At 37.0% G+C, this 18,996-nt stretch overlaps 2 protein-coding genes and 2 pseudogenes across 2 annotated transcripts in view; 2 read left to right on the forward strand and 2 right to left on the reverse strand.

The window, feature by feature from the left end:
* The window catches only part of IQGAP2 (IQ motif containing GTPase activating protein 2), a 266,860-nt gene that overhangs the window by 71,489 nt on the left and 176,375 nt on the right, over positions 1-18,996 (reverse strand). Inside the window, exons 13-14 of the mRNA XM_023520410.1 lie at positions 14,681-14,844; positions 1,271-1,361 (exon numbers count right to left, since the gene is read on the reverse strand). Coding sequence (XP_023376178.1) covers positions 1,271-1,361; positions 14,681-14,844 — 255 coding nt within the window. The remainder of the gene's footprint in view (positions 1-1,270; positions 1,362-14,680; positions 14,845-18,996) is intronic.
* F2RL2 (coagulation factor II thrombin receptor like 2) lies at positions 4,207-10,301 on the forward strand. The gene is made up of 2 exons (XM_011375130.2): positions 4,207-4,832; positions 8,767-10,301. Exons 1-2 carry the CDS (start codon positions 4,769-4,771, stop codon positions 9,831-9,833), a joined length of 1,131 nt encoding a protein of 376 aa, XP_011373432.1. The 5' UTR covers positions 4,207-4,768; the 3' UTR covers positions 9,834-10,301.
* Positions 10,429-10,547, reverse strand: LOC111729461 (annotated as a pseudogene).
* LOC111729467 lies at positions 15,556-15,674 on the forward strand (annotated as a pseudogene).

Consider the following 18,996-nt stretch of genomic DNA (forward strand, 5'->3'; position numbering starts at 1 on the left):
TTTGTTCTCATTTGAGCCAATGTAGGGGATTCTGCCAGTGTTGCATTTTGGGAAATAATCCCAGGATGGGTTTGAGGACCCACTAGGTCCACTGTGAGATGGATCTGAGCTGAAACTCCATTGATCACATGACCTCCATAAGCCACTACTCTGACTGCTGGACTACAGTGAAGTTCTGGGTGTCCTGAATTAGTGTCAGTTCAGAGCCAGGGTCCAGTAATCCCTGAAAATCTGATAATGTCCTTTCTCCCGCCCACCCCAGCACAGTCATCATAGTAAAAGGCTGTAGGTCTCTTTGGGGGAAGCCTGGGAGAAAGATGAAAAGTATAAAATTTTGGTAGTGTAGCAGAGTCCTTTCTCAAGAGGAACTGGTGTCCCTTTATTAAAGGGGTTCCGGGTCTGTAAACTGGCTCAAGTCTGGGAATTGATTGAGGGGCATAACTTTCTGTTTTTATGATTCAAGTTATACTTCTATTCACTTGACTTAGATCTCTTCTTCCCCTTGTACAAATTAAGAATTTAGTAGACTATTTCACTTCGAGTAACACCATGTTCAACTAGCCAATTCCACAGGTCTTTGTGAATCAGATGATTTTAATTACTGCTTGACTCCGCTGTCCATTAGAGTAATTACATCCACAGTGTTTTGGTAATTAACCAAAAATCACCCACCTCCCTACAGTGTTTGGATCTGCCATTCTCTCCACAATTGCATGAGCCAATTCCTTAAAATAAAAATCTCCCTTTTTCCATACATGTGTGTATATAGTATAGCATTATATAGTTTTTATACTATATACTTTCCAGAGAAACAGATCTACCTATCTAGTTCTGTTTTTTTCCCAGGAAAAAAATATACATGCAGTTGTTTCTCTGGAAAACCCTGACTAAAACAACGAAAGGCACGAAAGGGGGAGGATGAGTATTTACTTTTCAGAAATGGGCTAGTTTTCTAAGGATTAAGATAAAAAAGGATGACTTTGATTAAACTATAAATTTTAATTTAGAAACCAGTTTTTGCTTCTTGAATTTTGTTCAGCAATATTTTCATATTTTGCTGGAGATAGCGCTAATCATTGAAAACAGTGCAACCAACGAATCCTATTGTATAAATATGCATTCAAGAACTCAAATTGGTAAGAGAGTCCAAATCTGTTCAGAAATTAAGAAATATATGATTTTTGATAATTGTGAATTAAAATAAAAATTCAGAAGCATAACCAGATACGAGTAAGGCAAGTTGGGCCAGCAAAAGTAGGCGAGGGCTTACATTGTTTTGCTCTGTCCTTGTCCATGTTGGCCTCATAGACTGCATGCTGTATCTCATCCAGCCAAAGAATTTTAGAAGCACTGGCAGGGTCCTGGGAATATTATCATAGAATAAAAGAAAGAACAGTGAATGATGATGAAACAGAATTAGTGCTTCTTAGGAGCCATTTTATTATAATTTCCACAAGTTTTTATTTAGCAACTACCAAGCACTGCCATGTATTGTACAAGTTATTAATGAAATAGACCCCTAACCAACCACTTCTCCCTTTTCCACTGCCACTCCTTTAGTCCAGCCCACCATCATCTCTCCTATTTGTTTTTGCTGCTTCCACGTTTGCCCTCTGCCACAGTGGTCCTCTACAGAGAACCAGACGATCTCTTCAAAATGGACATCGCATTAAGCCACCCCATGGCTTAAACTCCTCTAGAAGTTTCCCCTTGCAGTTGGGAGGAAACGAAATTCCCTTCCCCTGGATGGTGGGTATCTAATGACCTGGCCTTGCTGACCTCTCTGGTGTACCTTACATCTCTCTACTCCCTGTTCCAGACTTTCACACCAGCCTCCTTCAGACTGCAACATTCTACCCCAGTTATGTGGCTGTTGTTTTTCTCTTACCATGCAGGGCTTAATTCAAATGCCACCTCCTTCAAAAAAGACTTTTCTGGCTAGTCTCATTGAATACTCTCTCCCCCAATCACTCAGTCACTGTGGTTCCGAAGGTGGCCCAGAATGCCATGAGATACTTTAAATTTGAGAGAAACACAATGACACTCAACATTTATCAGATACAGAGACAAAAATAAAAACAAACAAAAAAACCCAAACATAGTGATTGCCTTCAAAAAGCTAACAGTTTAGTAGAAGAGACAGATGTATCAAAAAATACTTAATGTGATTTGGGCACTATTAGCTGCAGATACACAGTCTACAATAGCAAAAGAAGGGATTAACTTATAATAAGTAAGAGTGTTGAGCTGTATGGGGAGAAACTTAGTCATAGCAGCAATGAAAAGGTATTGAGTTATCTTTAGAATTTTTTTACTTTTGGGTAAGTCTGATGATCTTGCTACAAATGCAGTGCTGGCATATATTGTAATTAAGTAGGACTTCCAGACAGCAACTGCATTTTATATAAACTTGTCCAAGATTACAAGTTTTATATCAGTCAAAATTGAATATTTTCAGGGAAGACAAAACATTCCAGTTTTAAAAAATGAGAAGCTTTGCCTACTAAATCCTAAAGCAAGAGAGTGATATACAGAAGGTAGCTTTCTGGAGCCATAGAGAACCAGTTTCATCATCTAGGACTCAAGATGGATGGGAAGCAGGAAGGAAAAATTGCATTCTACCAGCTCCTCTAGCACTTTCAACCCTATTTTCCTCAGTCACTAACATAAAATAATGTATGTAGAAAGGGCTCTGAAAATGAGACAAAATCTATTATTTCATCCTGCAGTAGGTGAGCTACGAGAGACCACTGTGGAAGGCTTGGCACCTGCTTCCATAATTACTCTAGCTAGATTTACCATTTGGGAACTGTCAGCTGTCAGTAAGATTTTCCATTTCTTGGAAGAATGATGAGGAAAGTTCAAACATCAGGTAAGGTGGGAAGTTGAAGACTAAGGAGAAATAAAGACATAGGAAAGCAGAAACTACTCTTTCCTGTTTTCAAGGCCAAAGAGAATCCTAACACTCCTAGCCTAAAAACTAAGCTCCATACAAGTTCATCGATGTATATATACCTCAGTTTTTTAAGGGTATTTACTAAATTCCTTTATAACTTATCGCTGTAGAAGATGCACCATATAAACTTTCACCCAGATGACAAAGAAGTTAAATCCCATTTCCAAGCTGACAGTATTAGTTTTATATGCCAAATCGAAGAGAGACTTTGCAAATCAAATAAATTCAAGTCAGGAGTTTGAATCTTGACTCACTGAAAAGGTTGCTAGGGTTAAAGGCAAAACCAAGAGTCAAAACCAAATCCTACCATGTAGTGTCTCCTTTTCAATTGCTCAGTGAAAGACTGGAAACATTATATTTAGCTGGAGGCTCTACTTCCAGCTAAACAGCCAGGTTCAACATATGAGTTGCAAACAGATTAAGTGAACAGAAACAAGGCCATATGCAAATCAAGTTATAAATTCTTGAATTTAGATGACTCCTATAAAATTTTAATTAAACAAAAAGGTACCCTCTCTTCAATATTTTGTGGGTTTTTTGTTATTATTTCTATTATAAAATAGCATTTTCATGTCAATTTGTGTTACCATATGTTACATAGTTAAAGCATTAAAGACTGACTTTGTAAAACTTGGTGTGGTAAAATTTAATCAAGATGTGAAAAGTTCACTTAGATCAATTTTTTTCCTAGCTTATCTCTCAAACCTTTAAGTCTCATGTGAAATTTGCAATTTTTGATTCTTGCTGTATGTTATAGGAAACAGGCTATTGTTGGGTTAGCATTTAACCTTGTTCTGTTAATTATAGGAAAATCTGTTATATAGTATTTTCTCCTCCATACTAAATCATACCCTCCAGAATATAAGTACTCATAAATCTTATGTTACACAACAATGTGAATGTACTTAACATTACTGAATTGTGTTAACGCGTTAACAATAGTGGTTAAGATGATAAATTTTATGTTATATATATTTTACCAATTAAAAAAATGTTTATTGTAGACCTTCTCACCAATATTCATGGTAAAAAGGGAGTCCTCTACATTTCGATGCTGTATTATAATTTTAGTTTAAATAGTGTTGTTTCCCCACCCTCCCCACAGGTTATTATCCATTGAATGGCTCAGAGTATATTGAGCTATGGTAAAACAAAATATTATAAAACCGAGAAGTTCTGGCCAAGCACTGATAACAAATTCAGATCAATGTGACATTGATGAAGAATTTTCAAAGTAATTAAGTGCTTAAAAATTTTTAACATCATAAAAAAATGTTTGCTTTCCATGATTTAATTTTTAATTATGTAATGAGTTCAAGAATTAAGATTTGAAATAGCTGGGAGGATAAAGGGAATAATTTCTGATAGCTAATTATTAAGTAGAAATCACACTCCGGAACCCCATTTTTAAAATGGGTGAAATGGGACAGAGTCAAAACTAACTGCTGCTCAGCATCTATTTTCAGCTTATTTCTGCAAAGGACCGAACACTATCTACATTCTTTCAACGTACATAAGTATATCGGGAGGGATTTACAGCATCCATTCAGAATCGATTCTTAGAGGTGGGTAAGAGTTAAATGACTTTCTCTGGGGATAATGTAATGTACTCGGAGGCTCAGCCTGAGTCATGCACACTGAAACACGAGTGCTGTCACACCCTTTCCCTGAAGAGGACCCGGGCAAGTTTCCTGCCGGCAGAGCACAGGAGAGGACAGTCCTGCTTCCACTGGCTGCTAACACACAAAACTGAGGTGAAACCGTGCTCCCTAATTTTACACATTTGAAACCGTTTGGGAAACAGGACTCAGGATGAAAGCGGTCATCTTTGCAGCTGCTGCAGTAATGCTTCAGTCGCCCACTTTTTGTCAAAGCGGTAAGCTCTTTTCTTATGGGGTAGGATGGAGGTGCTGGTTTGTGTTACAAAAGTCAACGATCTAATTTTCTTTGTATTTCATACAAATTGCAACCCAAAAGGCAGAGTTTGATCTTAGTTATTAAAAGGTGGCATCATGGAAGTGAATAGCTATAGTTTATTCACTCTATTCAAACTTTGTCAAAGATTAAGTATTCTCTATTTATATTTAAAAATTTGTGGCATAGTTAATTTAAGAATCAAATTTCTTGGTGAGAAGTTTTGATTTCTTAAGAATTTCCTCTGATTCAGCAAAGATAGCACTTCTTAAAAAGATTTTTAAAATCCTATGTTTACACCTTCTCGTGAGGCATAAAGTGAGGAAATAAGAATATTCTCAGAAAAATCAAATGGTCTGCTTTCAATAATCAATGATGCTAAGAAAATAGTTATTTCTTAATGAAATACATTTTTTAACTTTCAATGGTACCCGGGGAGTTTTCCCTACTCTCATATTTGATTTTTAAATTGTAGAAAGGAAACCTCCCAAATACTATTATTCAACTCTTAATGTGTTTCCTGTGTTACTCAACACATGTTAGCCTGTAACCTCCTGCTTGCTCCAAAATTAACCAATTTGGGATAGATCTGTATCCACAACTCTTACTGTTAGGTCACACTCCTGTCAACATTGTTAGCAGAGGGAGAGCTGGGCAGAGGAAGAACACCATGCGGGAAAAAAAAACAAAATTAAACAAACAAAAAACACTCAAACCTCTGTAAAGGAATGTTGCTAAAATTGATAGTTGGATTCACCAAGATGGTTGTAGGAGAGCGTTAAGAGAACCTGTGGATGGTAGCACATGTGGAATTTATGAATAGAATAAGAGTGTTATTTCTGGGAGTGGATGAACCAAAATGCAGCAGAACAGCAAAAGAAACGAGGTTTGTAGGGGTGGTTACTTCAAGAAGCTGGCGGGGTTTGGCGGATGTGAAAAGGGGGGAATTCAAAGGTTACAAAATAAAAGGCAGTGAATTTGCTTTCTTCAGTAGGGATGGGAGAAAAATGTGAAATGGCTGAAGTTCGTTCCCTTTGGATCAGTGCCTCTCCAAGGCCTTTTCTCAGGTGGAGAAACATTCTAGAATCTTTATGCTGAACGGAAACCTGTGTAAAGAATTCAAATAAATTAAAAATACATACATATAAAATTTAACAGTGAGTACTATTCTTAAGGAAAATCAGGCTCCAGAGCATAAAAGACTTATTCAAGCTGAACCAGATCAGCTGAAATTCTCATGGAAAATGGAATCAAGACTTTTTCAAAGAGTCAGTGTTTAGCGTTCTCTTAGGCGTGATGTCTTGCTCGATCACAAGAATTTTCTGGAATCTGATAAACACTTGGTTTCAACAGCTCTTTTATCAGATCCTAAAGGGAAACAACCTGTACAGGATGTTCTTCAGCTACCATTTTCCAGCTTCGTGTCAATCTGGAAAGGCACTTCTTTCTCTTTGGGTGATGTCAGACAAAAGGATTTTCCAAAATACAAAAGTGAGCAGAGGATTTGTGTGGCTGAACTCATGTCACATAACATGCCTCAAAGCTCACATCTCAACAGAGACACGAACCACCACAACCACTTCCCAGATTTTTTTCCTTCTTTTTCTTTAATCTCTCTTCCCTCAAATGACACCTGAGCACCTCCCTGTTCCGGCTTGTTCAGGCAAAACTCTTTATGTTACACACTAAAATCAGTTTGAGCAATCTCAGGGTTATGAGAGAGGCTTCAATTTCACCCGGGGTGAACTGGCAGAAATGAAAACAGGAAGAAAAATGAGGCATTGAATGAGAACCAGGTTACCAAACACTAACCTCAAGTATTTAACATGTAGGAATTCAGAGGGCATGTGAAAAGGAACTGGCAGAGAAATGGCATTTGAAATTGATAAACACGAGGTTTAAATTCAGCATAAAATTTCATCTTAAGGTAACAGAAATTTGAGAGAATCTACTTTCTATACATGTCAAAGATTAATTTATGGAAAAATTATTTAATGATAAAAAGGTTTGAGTATTAAGGTTCATCTTGTTTTTGAAATTATTCTTTTAAGAATTAGGATTATTAAACAGCAACATGCCATGTAATGCCCCATACTTATAATATGTAGTTGTGTTTCTTTCTTATTTTTTTTCCATTTCCAACTTCCCAGATCATCATATTAATTTTATTTTCTGATTTTTCTTTGTCTCCTCTCCCCTTAAAATTTGCATTTCCCCTAAAGTCTGCCATTGGATGTTTTTTTCTCACATCTCTCCCTAGGCCGTCCAACCACGCCTACTAAATTCAACCACAGACTCTACTGCAGACTAAAAAGATCTATATCTCTCATGTGGGCTCCTCAAAATTGGGATGTAAGTCTTCTAACCTGTCCTGGGACATTTTATACACTAATATCCTACCAGCAATTCAAACTCAGGAATATTCAAAAATGATATCTTAGCTTCTCTCTGTGCTGCTCCCTGTCCCTTGGACCATCCTCCACCTCCAAGTCATCTAGAATAGAAACCTCCAAGTCATTTTTGCCTCCTGCCTCTCCTGCACTACCTCCATAGCCAGTTAGATGCCAAGTCCCTCTGAGCTTCCATCACAGTCACAGGTGTTCATCTTCACTTTCCACTGCTATTGCTAGTTTGGGAACTCATCGTCTTGAGTTTAAATGATTACAGTAGATTCTAAACAGGCCCCGGCCTCCAATATCTTATTTTTTCAGCCTACTATCCACATTGTCACCAAAGTCGTCTTAAACACAAGTCAGCTCATGGTTATATTAGTTACCTATTGCTGCTGTAACAAATTGTCATAAATTAGTGGCTTAAAAAAAACCATCTATTTCTGGAGGTCACAGGTCTTAAAATCAAGGTGACAGTAAGGCTGTGTTCATTCAGGATACTCCAGGGGAGAATCTGTTTTCTTGCCTTTTTCAGCTTCTAGAAGCTGCTTACATTCTTTGGTTCATGGCTCCTTCTTACATCTTCAAAGCCAGCATAATAGCATCTTCGGATCTCTCTGACTTTGATCCTCTTGCCTCCCTCTTATAAGGACTCTTACTGTTACATTGGGCCTACTAGGACAATCCAGGATACTCTTCCCATCTCAAGATCCTTAATTACATTTGCAGAATTCTTTTTGTCATATAAGGTAACACATTCACATGCTCCACACATTAGCAGGTGGGATCTTAGGTACCATTATGCTGTCTACCACAACAGTCATCCCTCTGTTCAAAACTTTTTATGTGTATAACTGCAGCATCTATCAATGGGCACAGGACTTCTCAGGACAGTTTAGAGGCCCTTCAGAGATTTGGCTGTGACCTAATCTTCCAACTTCATTTCTCAGATGCACTTTTTTAGCATAAGACAATGCATTTTTGTGTAACTTTTCCATTAGTCTGAGAGTTGAATACAGAGATAGAATTTACTTAAAATTTTATGCAATAAAGTATACAATAAACATTTCTATCAGAACCTTATCATCTATTAAATTCCATCTCTTTATGAACCTTTCTCATCTTTGCCTATGTTAATATTTTCCATGACATTTTGTTCAGACACCAAAATCTATTAACTATTGTCTGAATGCCTACAGTTTATAGTCAATATGACATTGGCCTATAATGGTGTGATGTCCTATTTTTGTTTCTTCCAATAGTATTATAAATTACTTACATGTAAGGGGTTGTCATCTAGCTTTTGCTCCTGCATGGGCTAGCATGGTGCTGGGCATACACCATGCCTGTTGATTGCCTGACCTATAATGATTTTTTAAAAATAAAAATGACCCTAAATTTTACAACTACAGAAATTATGTAGTATAATACATTCAGTTTTATTTTCTTCGGAACCATAGGTATGTCAACAAACAATCATATGTTACTGCTTCTTTTCAATTACAGGCATGGAAAATGATGCAGACAACTTGGCAGAGCCAACGTTACCTATTAAGACCTTTCGTGGAGCTCCCCCAGATTCTTTTGAAGAGTTCCCCCTTTCTGCCATAGAAGATTGGACAAGAACCACAACTGTAAAAATCAAGTGCCCTGAAGAAAGTGTTTCAAATCTCTATGTGAATAATGCTACCATTGGGTATCTGAGGAGCTCCCTAAGTACCAAACTGATACCCATCATCTACATCCTGGTGTTTGTAGTAGGTGTGCCAGCCAATGCAGTGACCCTGTGGATGCTCTTCTTCAGGACCAAATCCATCTGTACTACTATCTTCTATATCAACCTGGCCACTGCAGACTTTCTTTTTTGTGCCACATTGCCCTTTAAAATAGCTTACCATCTCAATGGGAACAACTGGGTATTTGGAGAGCTCATGTGCCGGGCCACCACAGTCATCTTTTACGGCAACATGTACTGCTCCATTCTGCTTCTTGCCTGCATCAGCATTAGCCGCTACCTAGCCATTGTCCATCCTTTCACTTATCGGGGCCTGCCCAGGCGCACCTATGCCTTGATAACTTGTGGACTGGTGTGGGCCACAGTTTTCTTATACATGTTGCCCTTTTTCATCCTGAAGCAGGAGTATTATCTTGTCCAGCAGGACATTACCACCTGCCACGATGTCCATAATACATGTGAGTCTTCATCTCCTTTCCAGCTCTACTACTTCATTTCCTTGGCATTCTTTGGATTCTTAATTCCATTTGTAGTCATTATCTACTGCTACACAGCTATCATTCGGACACTTAATGCATACGATCATAGATGGCTATGGTATGTTAAGGCGAGTCTTCTCATTCTTGTGATTTTTACCATTTGCTTTGCTCCAAGCAATATTATACTTATTATTCACCACACCAACTACTACTACAATAGCGATGGCTTATACTTTATCTATCTCATAGCTTTGTGCCTTGGTAGTCTGAATAGTTGCCTAGATCCATTCCTTTATTTTCTCATGTCGAAAATTATAAATCACTCCACTACTTATCTTACAATAGTGAAATCATCTTAGAGAACAAGGAAAGCTATTTGCTTTACATATCATGTGGCTGAATGAATGGAAGAATAAAATTCTAAAGCACCTTAACAGCAATGGAAGTCCACTGAATTCATACTGAGAAAGCAAGGTACGCTGTATGACATGGGACAACACTTTTGGTTGGGCATGTGAAAAAGAAAAAACAAGGACGCTAAGCTAAGAATATTCTCATAAAGTCATTTAGAAGTTTAAAATAATGTCTCTGTTATTTTTCTTCCTCAAACATAGTTTTTAATGGGGAAATGATATTTTGTTATAAATACTCATTATCTCCCTATAGGTAAATGAGTATATTTCCCCTAGCTTAAGGATTAGTCAGGAGGTGGGATATTATGGGTTAAGAGGATGAAGGATTGCTGAAATGAATTTTCAATCTGCATAGGACTGTGCATAGACTACATACTCTGTAGTAAACATCAAAACAATAAAAAGTTTTATTTATTTATTTATTTGTTTGTTTATTTGTTTGTTTATTTATTTGTTTATTTCTGGGTGAGGCAACCCTTGGTTGACCTCATAGACTGCAAGGACCTTGTCAGTTTACAATCCCTTATTTTTAACTTTTTTATACCTACAGCACCTGGTCTTCCTAGGTGGTCTCCCATCCAAGTACTAACCAGGCCCAACCCTGCTTAGCTTCCAAGATCAGACAGGATCGGGCTTGTTCAGGGTAGCATGGCCATAGGCAATAAAAAAGTTTTAAATGCAGAGTTTCCTATTTCATTGGACTTAAGTTTAAAAACAAAAACAAAAACCCAACATGCACTTGAAGACCCTCTACATGTGTGTTAATGTGAAGATTAAAAATCAGGTGATCACTAAACAAGAAAGAAAACAAATCTAAAATAAATTTCATGATGACAAAAATTTCAATGGAAGGAATTAGTTTCTGCAAATAAAGCTACTGACTGTAATACAGTTTTATCTAGGGAAAACATGAAATGATATTCATTTGTTAAGAGCACACTTAATTTTTATGCAGTAAATATACATATAGCAAACCAGAACTATTTGGGGGGTATAATTCATACGTTCTAAAGCAAAGCTTTCGATTTTAAAATTGCTCAAAATTCACCGAATAGTGAACAGACAGAATGTCTGTTTTCTGCTAAGTATATGCCAACATGCCAATTACCCAGACTTTCCTAAAGAAACAAAAGGAATTTGGTGCCTACACAAGGTTATACTTGAAATACTATTAACAAGGGCCAAAAATCTTCAGCAACTTACATAACAGTCCTCAATCTTTGATAAAACTGATGATCCATTCTATGAAGATGTTATTATTGAGAACTTTAATGCTCTGTACTTTGGTATAAGCTTTATTTTATACTGACAATATCAGAAATATAATTTTCTTCTGTTATTTTCCAAGCCTGGACCTTGGGAAGGCAAGGCACAATACCACAATAAGACACAACTGGAAACTTCCAGGTAGCAAAAGAGCAGAGGCTAAAAAACACAGAGACCCCACCAAATAAACAGAATCAGGTTTTTTTCCAGGGAAAGAACAGGCTGAGGAAGAAAGTTTCAAAATTAATGGGCAGAGAAAGAAAACTGTTTAAAAATAGGAATTTAACCAAATCAGAGTCACTGCTTGGAACTGTGTTTTAGAATCAGGTTTTTTTCCAGAGAAAGAACAGGCTGAGGAAGAAAGTTTCAAAATTAATGGGCAGAGAAAGAAAACTGTTTAAAAATAGGAATTTAACCAAATCAGAGTCACTGCTTGGAACTGTGTTTTATATCTGTCAGCTGTTGCCAATATAAGCCCCTAACCTTATTGGCCAAAAGTAGTATAAAATCTGAACTAGAACCCAGATCCTTAGGCTTCTATTTAATGCTGTAATTACAGTATAAAAGCTACTGCATTCACACTTAGGAAGGATGCCCACCAGAGAGCTGGTACTGCATGGGAACTCAGGGAAGGCTTCTGGGTGCTCTGGAGGGATGCTGTGGAGTTCCATCTTGATCTAGAGCCCTTAGACTGGAATGCTCTGGAGAAGCCCTCCGCTGTCTGCTTATGAAAAGTTCATGGAGTCAGGCTCACTTCAAGGGGAAAGCTTCATGTGGCTGTGAGCAGTGAGGAACTCAGGTCTATTTCTATCCTGTACACAGAAGATTCCAACTTTGGTTTGTAAATGAAGCAGGGCCTACATCTAGTAAGGACCTCATGATACAGATATTCCTCACCCCTGACCTGTGTGGCAGCCAGAGGTGCCCATAATAACACTGGCTACATTTATTTAAGCACTTTTTTGGGGTGTCGGGCTTTATGCTAAATACTCTGCTTTATGCTAAATCCTCTAACATGCATAAATATTCATCAACCAATGTAATTATGTATAATTATATGTTAATATGTATTCTATATAAATATAAATATATTATTATGTTATATATTATCATTTAATGCTCACTATAACTCTATAAGAGAAATACTTTTATTCTAATTCTACACATGTCAAAACTGAAGCATAGAGAATTTTGGTGACTTGACTAAAATCTCTAGCTAATTCATGGCAAAGCCAATATTTGAATGGTGCTTTATGTCTCCACAACAAATAACTTTTATCTTCCAATGCCGGTAAGTGTGCCATGTGCCAGGGCCACAGCTACATCAGTAGCTGGGGACAGCAGGAGGTGGCCCAATCCTCTTCAATGACAGGGCTCACTCTCCTCCCCCTGGGATGTGGGAACACAAGGCTTGGATATGAGTCTCATTCCCCCACTCACAGGCCTGTCATTCAACCCAAGCCTCAGGTTCATTCACATCAGATAAGAGAGCACCTGCTCCCACAGTTACTGTGAGGCTCAACTGCGGAAGATTTCTGTGAGAGCATCTGTAAAGCGTTTAGGGCAGACACGCTGCTGCCATCCCTATCAGAAGCCTGACTGCACAGAAGGCTCCCATGTCGGGAAACAATTTTCTTCACCTTTAATAAGGTGGTTTAGTAGTATGGATGCAACAAGATAATGTTATTTTATTTTATTTTATTTTTCACTTTTAGTGAATTTTTATTTATTAATTTTTTTGCATAGGTAATACATAGCACAAAATTAAAAAGATTAAAAAATATAATTTCTTCTTCCCTAGCCACTCAATGCTCTTCCCCAGAACCAACCGCTTCCATATGCTGTTGAGGACTCTCTGATACCAAAACATTTCTAATGACTTGAGTTGAAGTTAGTTACTTTGAAGGAAACACCTGGATCGGAGCAGTAGGTCCTGTTCTAGAAACCAGACTCAGTCACTGGGGCAACTGGCTCTTTGTGAGTTGTTTACATTGTTTTTTGAAAGTTTGGAAACACTGAGTAATATATGCAAGTGCTCTATAAAAAAATTAAAAATCCAAATGGTACAAAAAAGTGAAAAAGAAGTCTCACATCTATACTAGCCTTCTGTCTAGTTCACCTTCCAGAAGGTGTCTCCTTCCAGAAATATTTTGTGCATAAATAAGCAGATATGTATTGGTGTGTATCCCATTTTTATGCATGTGGAAGCCTGCTTTTTTCACTTAACATTATATGTATTAAAAAATTTCCAATATACGTCCATTCGTTCTTTTTTATGTATTCCACTGTATGGATACACTGCAATTCATTTAACCAGCCCCGGTTGTTTTCGGTCTTTTGCTATTGCAAACAATGCTGCAATAAACACCCTTTTCCATATGCCTTAATGTACAATAATATTTGTTTCTGAATCACACAGAACAGGGCATGCTACCACAACTAACTACTTTTTTTTATAACTCTGGACGATTTAGTCTTAGTCTCATTTTCTGTAAGATGATGATGATAGTTCATAAGGCTGTTATGGGGAGTATGTGAGAATATGCATAAAGTACTTAATATCATGCCTGGCAAATAGCAGGTAATCAATAAATGTTTGTTGTAACCAAAGATGTGTTTCCTGTTTCCGATGAGGCAGTTCCTGGGTTCTAAAGACCGATTCAGAGGAGATGCTCACCCCTTTTGGGTTTGGCTAGCACTTAGGGGACATGGCAGCCATGAGTGCCTAGGTCCCAGGTAGCATCACTCCTAGTCTCAACTGACAGGTCAAACAAGCCTCACCTCTCAACCCAGTATCCTTCCAATAGTGGCCAGCATCTGTGGGACTCCTCATAATATCAGTACGAGCTCCACAGCCAGATAAAACCTGCTGCTCTTTATGGAGCCTGTGGCCAAATCAGTTTCCTCCTACACCCAGAACAAACCATGCTGGTTGGTACCTGTGTGCACCATCCTGCTTTCTACCCATCTAACCAGCTTGCACAGCTCCTCTTCTATCTCCATGCCAACTTCTCTCAGGATTCTAATCCACAACAATACCAACCACCTTTGAATCACTCTGTGTATTCCTCATTTTGACACTTTGCCACATACTTATCTCTACTGTTATTCTTTATGAGAATGTCTATTCCCTCAGTAAATGTCTAAGCATCGAGGATTAGAACAGAGAACATTCAAATGGTATCATGTGTTCCTTGCATCCCCTTTCCCCCTACCAGATGCTATATACTGCACTATACATACAGTATATGTTCAGTTAAAATCCAGTAACTTGGACTCTGAACAAGAACTCACCTACAACTTTTTTTCAATAAAAAAGTAGAAGCAGTAATCAGCTCTGGAGCTGGCTTCCCCTTAATGTTTGATGCCAGGAAAATGATAGTCCGATTGCTTCCATTCTGATCCACAGTCAATTGCTGGGACAAGAAGCTCATAAGCTCTAGGAAAAATGAGTAAAAAATCCTCCCTTCCACCTTTTCCCTCACCCAGTCTATAAACTTGAAAGAAACAAACCTACTAAGACTTACCAAGAGCTTCTGTGATTTAGCATGGTACAAAACGTCCTGGTAGTGCTGGGCGTGGTCTGGGTCTATGTCTTTAATCTTAGCAGTAGGTAACAGCAGACTTTCTACAGTCTTTAAAGGATTCCCTCCATCAATAGCTTCATTGATGTACCCCACAGCCACAATTCCTAGAAAATGAAGAAAAAGTTTTCCTTTAAGTCACAGTACATTATAAGTTCTCTAGAATTACCAGCTGCAAAGATTGAGTTAGAAAGGGTGGTGGGGAATCCACACAAAAAAACTATAAGAGCTAAGAAACAAGTACAGCCAAGGCTACAGGAGATAAAATCAATGTACGAAAATCAGCTGTATCCCTATACACTTGTAATGTGCAATCTGAAATGAAATTGAGGAAAAAATTCCATTTATAACAGGTTCCAATACAAATACATTATAATTATAAAAAGAATAAACAGGAATACATTTAACAAAAGAAGCACAAAATATGTACACTGAAAACTATGGAATGCCATTGAAAAAATTAAAGATGAACTAAATAAATGAAAAAATCATCTCCTATTCATGGATTGGAAAACTTAATATTACTAAGATAGACATACTCCTCAAATGGATCTACAGATTCAATGTAACCTCTGTCAAAATTCCAGATGCCTATTTTTTTAAAACAGAAATTGTCGAGCTGATTCTAGAATTCATATGGAAATGCAAAGGACCAAGAATAAAAAAATGCAATGTTGAAAAAAGATGAACAATATTGGAGGACTCTTTGTAATTTCAAAACTTACTACAAAGCTACAATTAATACTGAATGGTACTGGCAAAAAGACAGGCATAGAGATCAATGAAATAGAATTTAGAGTTCAGAAATAAACACTTAAGTCTACAGCCATGCTACCCTGAACAAGCCCAATCTCATCTGATCTCGGAAGCTAAGCAGGGTCGAGCCTGGTTAGTACTTGGATGGGAGACCACCTAGAAAGACTAGGTGCTGTAGGTGTCAAAAAAAAAAAAAATTAAAAAAATAAAGGACTGTAAGCTGACAAGATCCTTGCAATCTGCGAGGTCAACCAAGGGTTGCCTCACCTGAAAAAAAAAAGAAAGAAAGAAACCCTTACATTTATGGTCAATTGATTCTTGACAAGGGTGCCAAGACAGTTCAACAGGTAAATAATAGTCTTTAGAACACCTGCCACTATCCACATCCATCAGAATGAAGTTGGATTCCCTATATCACCCTATACACACACACAAAAAACAATGCAAAATAGATCACAAACCTAGAAGTAAATTACAAATTAATCTAGAAGGTTAAATTACAAAACTTTTGGAAGAAAACATGGCAGTAAATCTTTGTGGCCTTGGATTAGGCACTACTTTTTAGCTATGAACCGAATGCAAACAACAAAAGAAAAAATTAAATACATGGGACGTTATAAAAATTAAACCTTTTAAACTTTGGAGGACAACATCAAAGAAAGTGAAGACAACCTATGTACAGAATGGGAGACAACACTCGCGAGTCCTGTTTCTGATAGAAGACTTATACATCTTGTATGCAAGTATGCCAAATATATAAGCAACTCTTACAATTCAACAAAAAAGAAAATCCAATTTAATGGGTCAAGGACTTGAACAGACATTTTTTTAAGGAAGGTATACAAATGGCTAATAAGAACATGAAAAGATGCTCAATATCATTAGTTATCGGGAAAATGCAAACCCAAATCACAATGAGATACCACTTCATACACACTAGGTTGGCTGTAATAAAACAACAACAACGAGTGGTGTGAGGATGTGGTGAAACTGGAACTCTCATACAATGGAAAATGGTACAGTCACCTTGGTGAACAGGTAGTTCCTTAAAATATTAAACACAGAATTATCATATGATGCAATTATACTTCTAGGTATACACTTAAGGGAACTGAAACCATATGTTCACATAAAAGCTTACACATGGATGTTTAGAGAAGCAATATTCATAATAGCTAAAAGTAGAAACAACCCAAATATCCATCAACTGATGAATGGAAAAACAAAATGTATAGCCATAGAATAAAATATTATTTGATCTAGAAAGGAATATGAAGTATAATGATACGGCATGGACAAACCATGAAAACATGCTAAGTGAAAGAAGCCAGACAAAAGGCTACAAATTACGATTCTATTTATGTGAAATGTCCAGAATAGGAAAATCCATAGAAAGAAAGCAGATAAGTAGTTAACAGAGAATGAGAGGAGGGGAAAATAGGAATGACTGCTAATGGGTATGAAGTTTCTTTTTGGGGTGATAAAAATGTCCTGAATTTAGATAGTGATGATGGTTGTACAACTTTTAAATAACAAAATATACCATGAAAACACAATAAACATGAATTTTATGGTATATGAATTATATCTCAATGAAACTGTTATAAAAAGGGGGATAACTTTACATACCAGTAGCAGCAGGGTTGCTAATTTCTAGTGCAACCTTCACTTAGATAGTAACCAAGATGCTGGATGATGGAACCAGAGAATACCAAAGCTGGAAGAATTTAAAATACACATATACAGAAAAAAAAAAAAGAAGTGCAAAGAGGTTTGGATATACAGTCTATCCTTTGGATTACTCTACTTGACCACTGTAAAAAAATGCCCAGAGATAACTAAAAAATCAAACAATTCCCTACCGTGTCAGTAGAGTGAATTTCCAGGTCAATATGGTGCAATGCTGTCCAATGGAGCATTCTATCATGATGGAAATATCTTGTATCTGGGCTGACCTTAGCCACATCTAACTACTATATTAAACATTTAAAATGTGGCTAGTATGGCTAAAGAATGTAATTCTAAATTTTACTTAATTTTAATTAGTTAAAATAGCCACACATGGCTGAGAAATGCAGGAAGTCTCCATTGAAATTAACGTAGTCATGCATGTTTTGGGATATTTTTAAAGTTCGAGTAGGGCTAATTAATACCACAAATTGTATCTCTAAAAGCACCTGGGAAAATAACATCTGGAGCTCTAAATCACGAAGTTACCAAAAGAAAAATAAGCATATCCACCAGTTTCACTTTTACCATCTCTACCATACCATAGGATCTTCTGAAAAGTTTTCAAAACTCTAGCAAAAAGGATCTATTTGAAAGCCACTTCTCAATACCACCTTATTATTAAAAATAAACTATCAATCAGTCATAAAAAAACTATAGTGTATGTACAAATGTGTGTTTATACATAAGTATATGTGTGTGTATATTGTACACACATATACACACATACTGAGAAGGCTTTTACTTCCCAGATTAGTGCTGATGGACAAGAACTAGTAAAAAACTTAAACAGTAACAAGCAAGTACGCTTAGAAAATAAACATTCTTAAAGCCAAACTTATTATTTCTCATTTTGCCAGTTATTTTTCATAAAAAAAAATCACAAGTGACTTTACAAATGTGGTATGCTACGAAATTGAATACTTTTAATTTTTATAAAGTATCTTCATCTTGACATTGAAATTAAGGTAAAATATTTATCTAAGTATCTCCCTAACAGATGACTCCATAAATACCACCTTGCTGAGAATGAAAAGATTTACCTGGAAGAGAGAAGGGGCAATCTAAAATAACTAAAATTATTCCTTATTATAATACTTAAATATGTTTGAAGAAAAGCAAAAGTACTTCTCAAACATGCAAGTTCATCATCTCAAAACACTGGAAGAACTCTGGAAAGTCTAATTACTATCCACAAACAAGGTATTATCATCATTTTACCCTGTAGTACTTATAAACTGGAGAGTGCAGAAAACTTCAAGTCATTCTCTGGATACCTCCTTGGGTAGACTGTTCTAAATACTTTTAAATACGCCATCCAAAAATGATCTTAACAGAACTATGTCTGAGAAATATGTGTTCCTAATGGCTGATCACCTGGGAATGAGTGCATTCCAGCTGACTTGATTGAAATCACCTGCTTAAGTTTTGTTTGTTGTGTTTCTAAGAACACAAGCTGCTGAGCTCATAGTAAGTGACCTCATAGGAGCTGAAAGACCTACCCAGAAGCCCCCGGGCACATCTGCATCACTTCCTCTGCTTATAAGTAAAGGGGAATTCCCATTTGAACAAAGATTGCTGAACCCATCATGTGAGACCATAACATTCTATGAGGGTGGGCATTCTCTTCGACATCGTGCATTTGAGACAGCAGATGAGGTAACCTACCAACATCAAAAATAAAAGAATGGTACCTACCAAGTTTAAAAAGCAAAAATTCAAAGGAAAAGAACTAAGTTACATGGTTAAAATAATGCTCCTCTATGGCTGCACTG

This window comes from Pteropus vampyrus, unplaced genomic scaffold, assembly GCF_000151845.1.
Source record: "Pteropus vampyrus isolate Shadow unplaced genomic scaffold, Pvam_2.0 Scaffold262, whole genome shotgun sequence".
NCBI lineage: Eukaryota > Metazoa > Chordata > Mammalia > Chiroptera > Pteropodidae > Pteropus > Pteropus vampyrus.

What these genes read in the sequence shown, in the direction of transcription:
- F2RL2 (XM_011375130.2), top strand. Translation starts at nt 4,769, where the DNA reads ATGAAAGCGGTCATCTTTGCAGCTGCTGCAGTAATGCTTCAGTCGCCC. An exon ending in GCCCACTTTTTGTCAAAGCG is followed by an intron (nt 4,833 to 8,766) that starts GTAAGCTCTTTT and finishes TTTCAATTACAG; the next exon opens with GCATGGAAAATGATGCAGAC.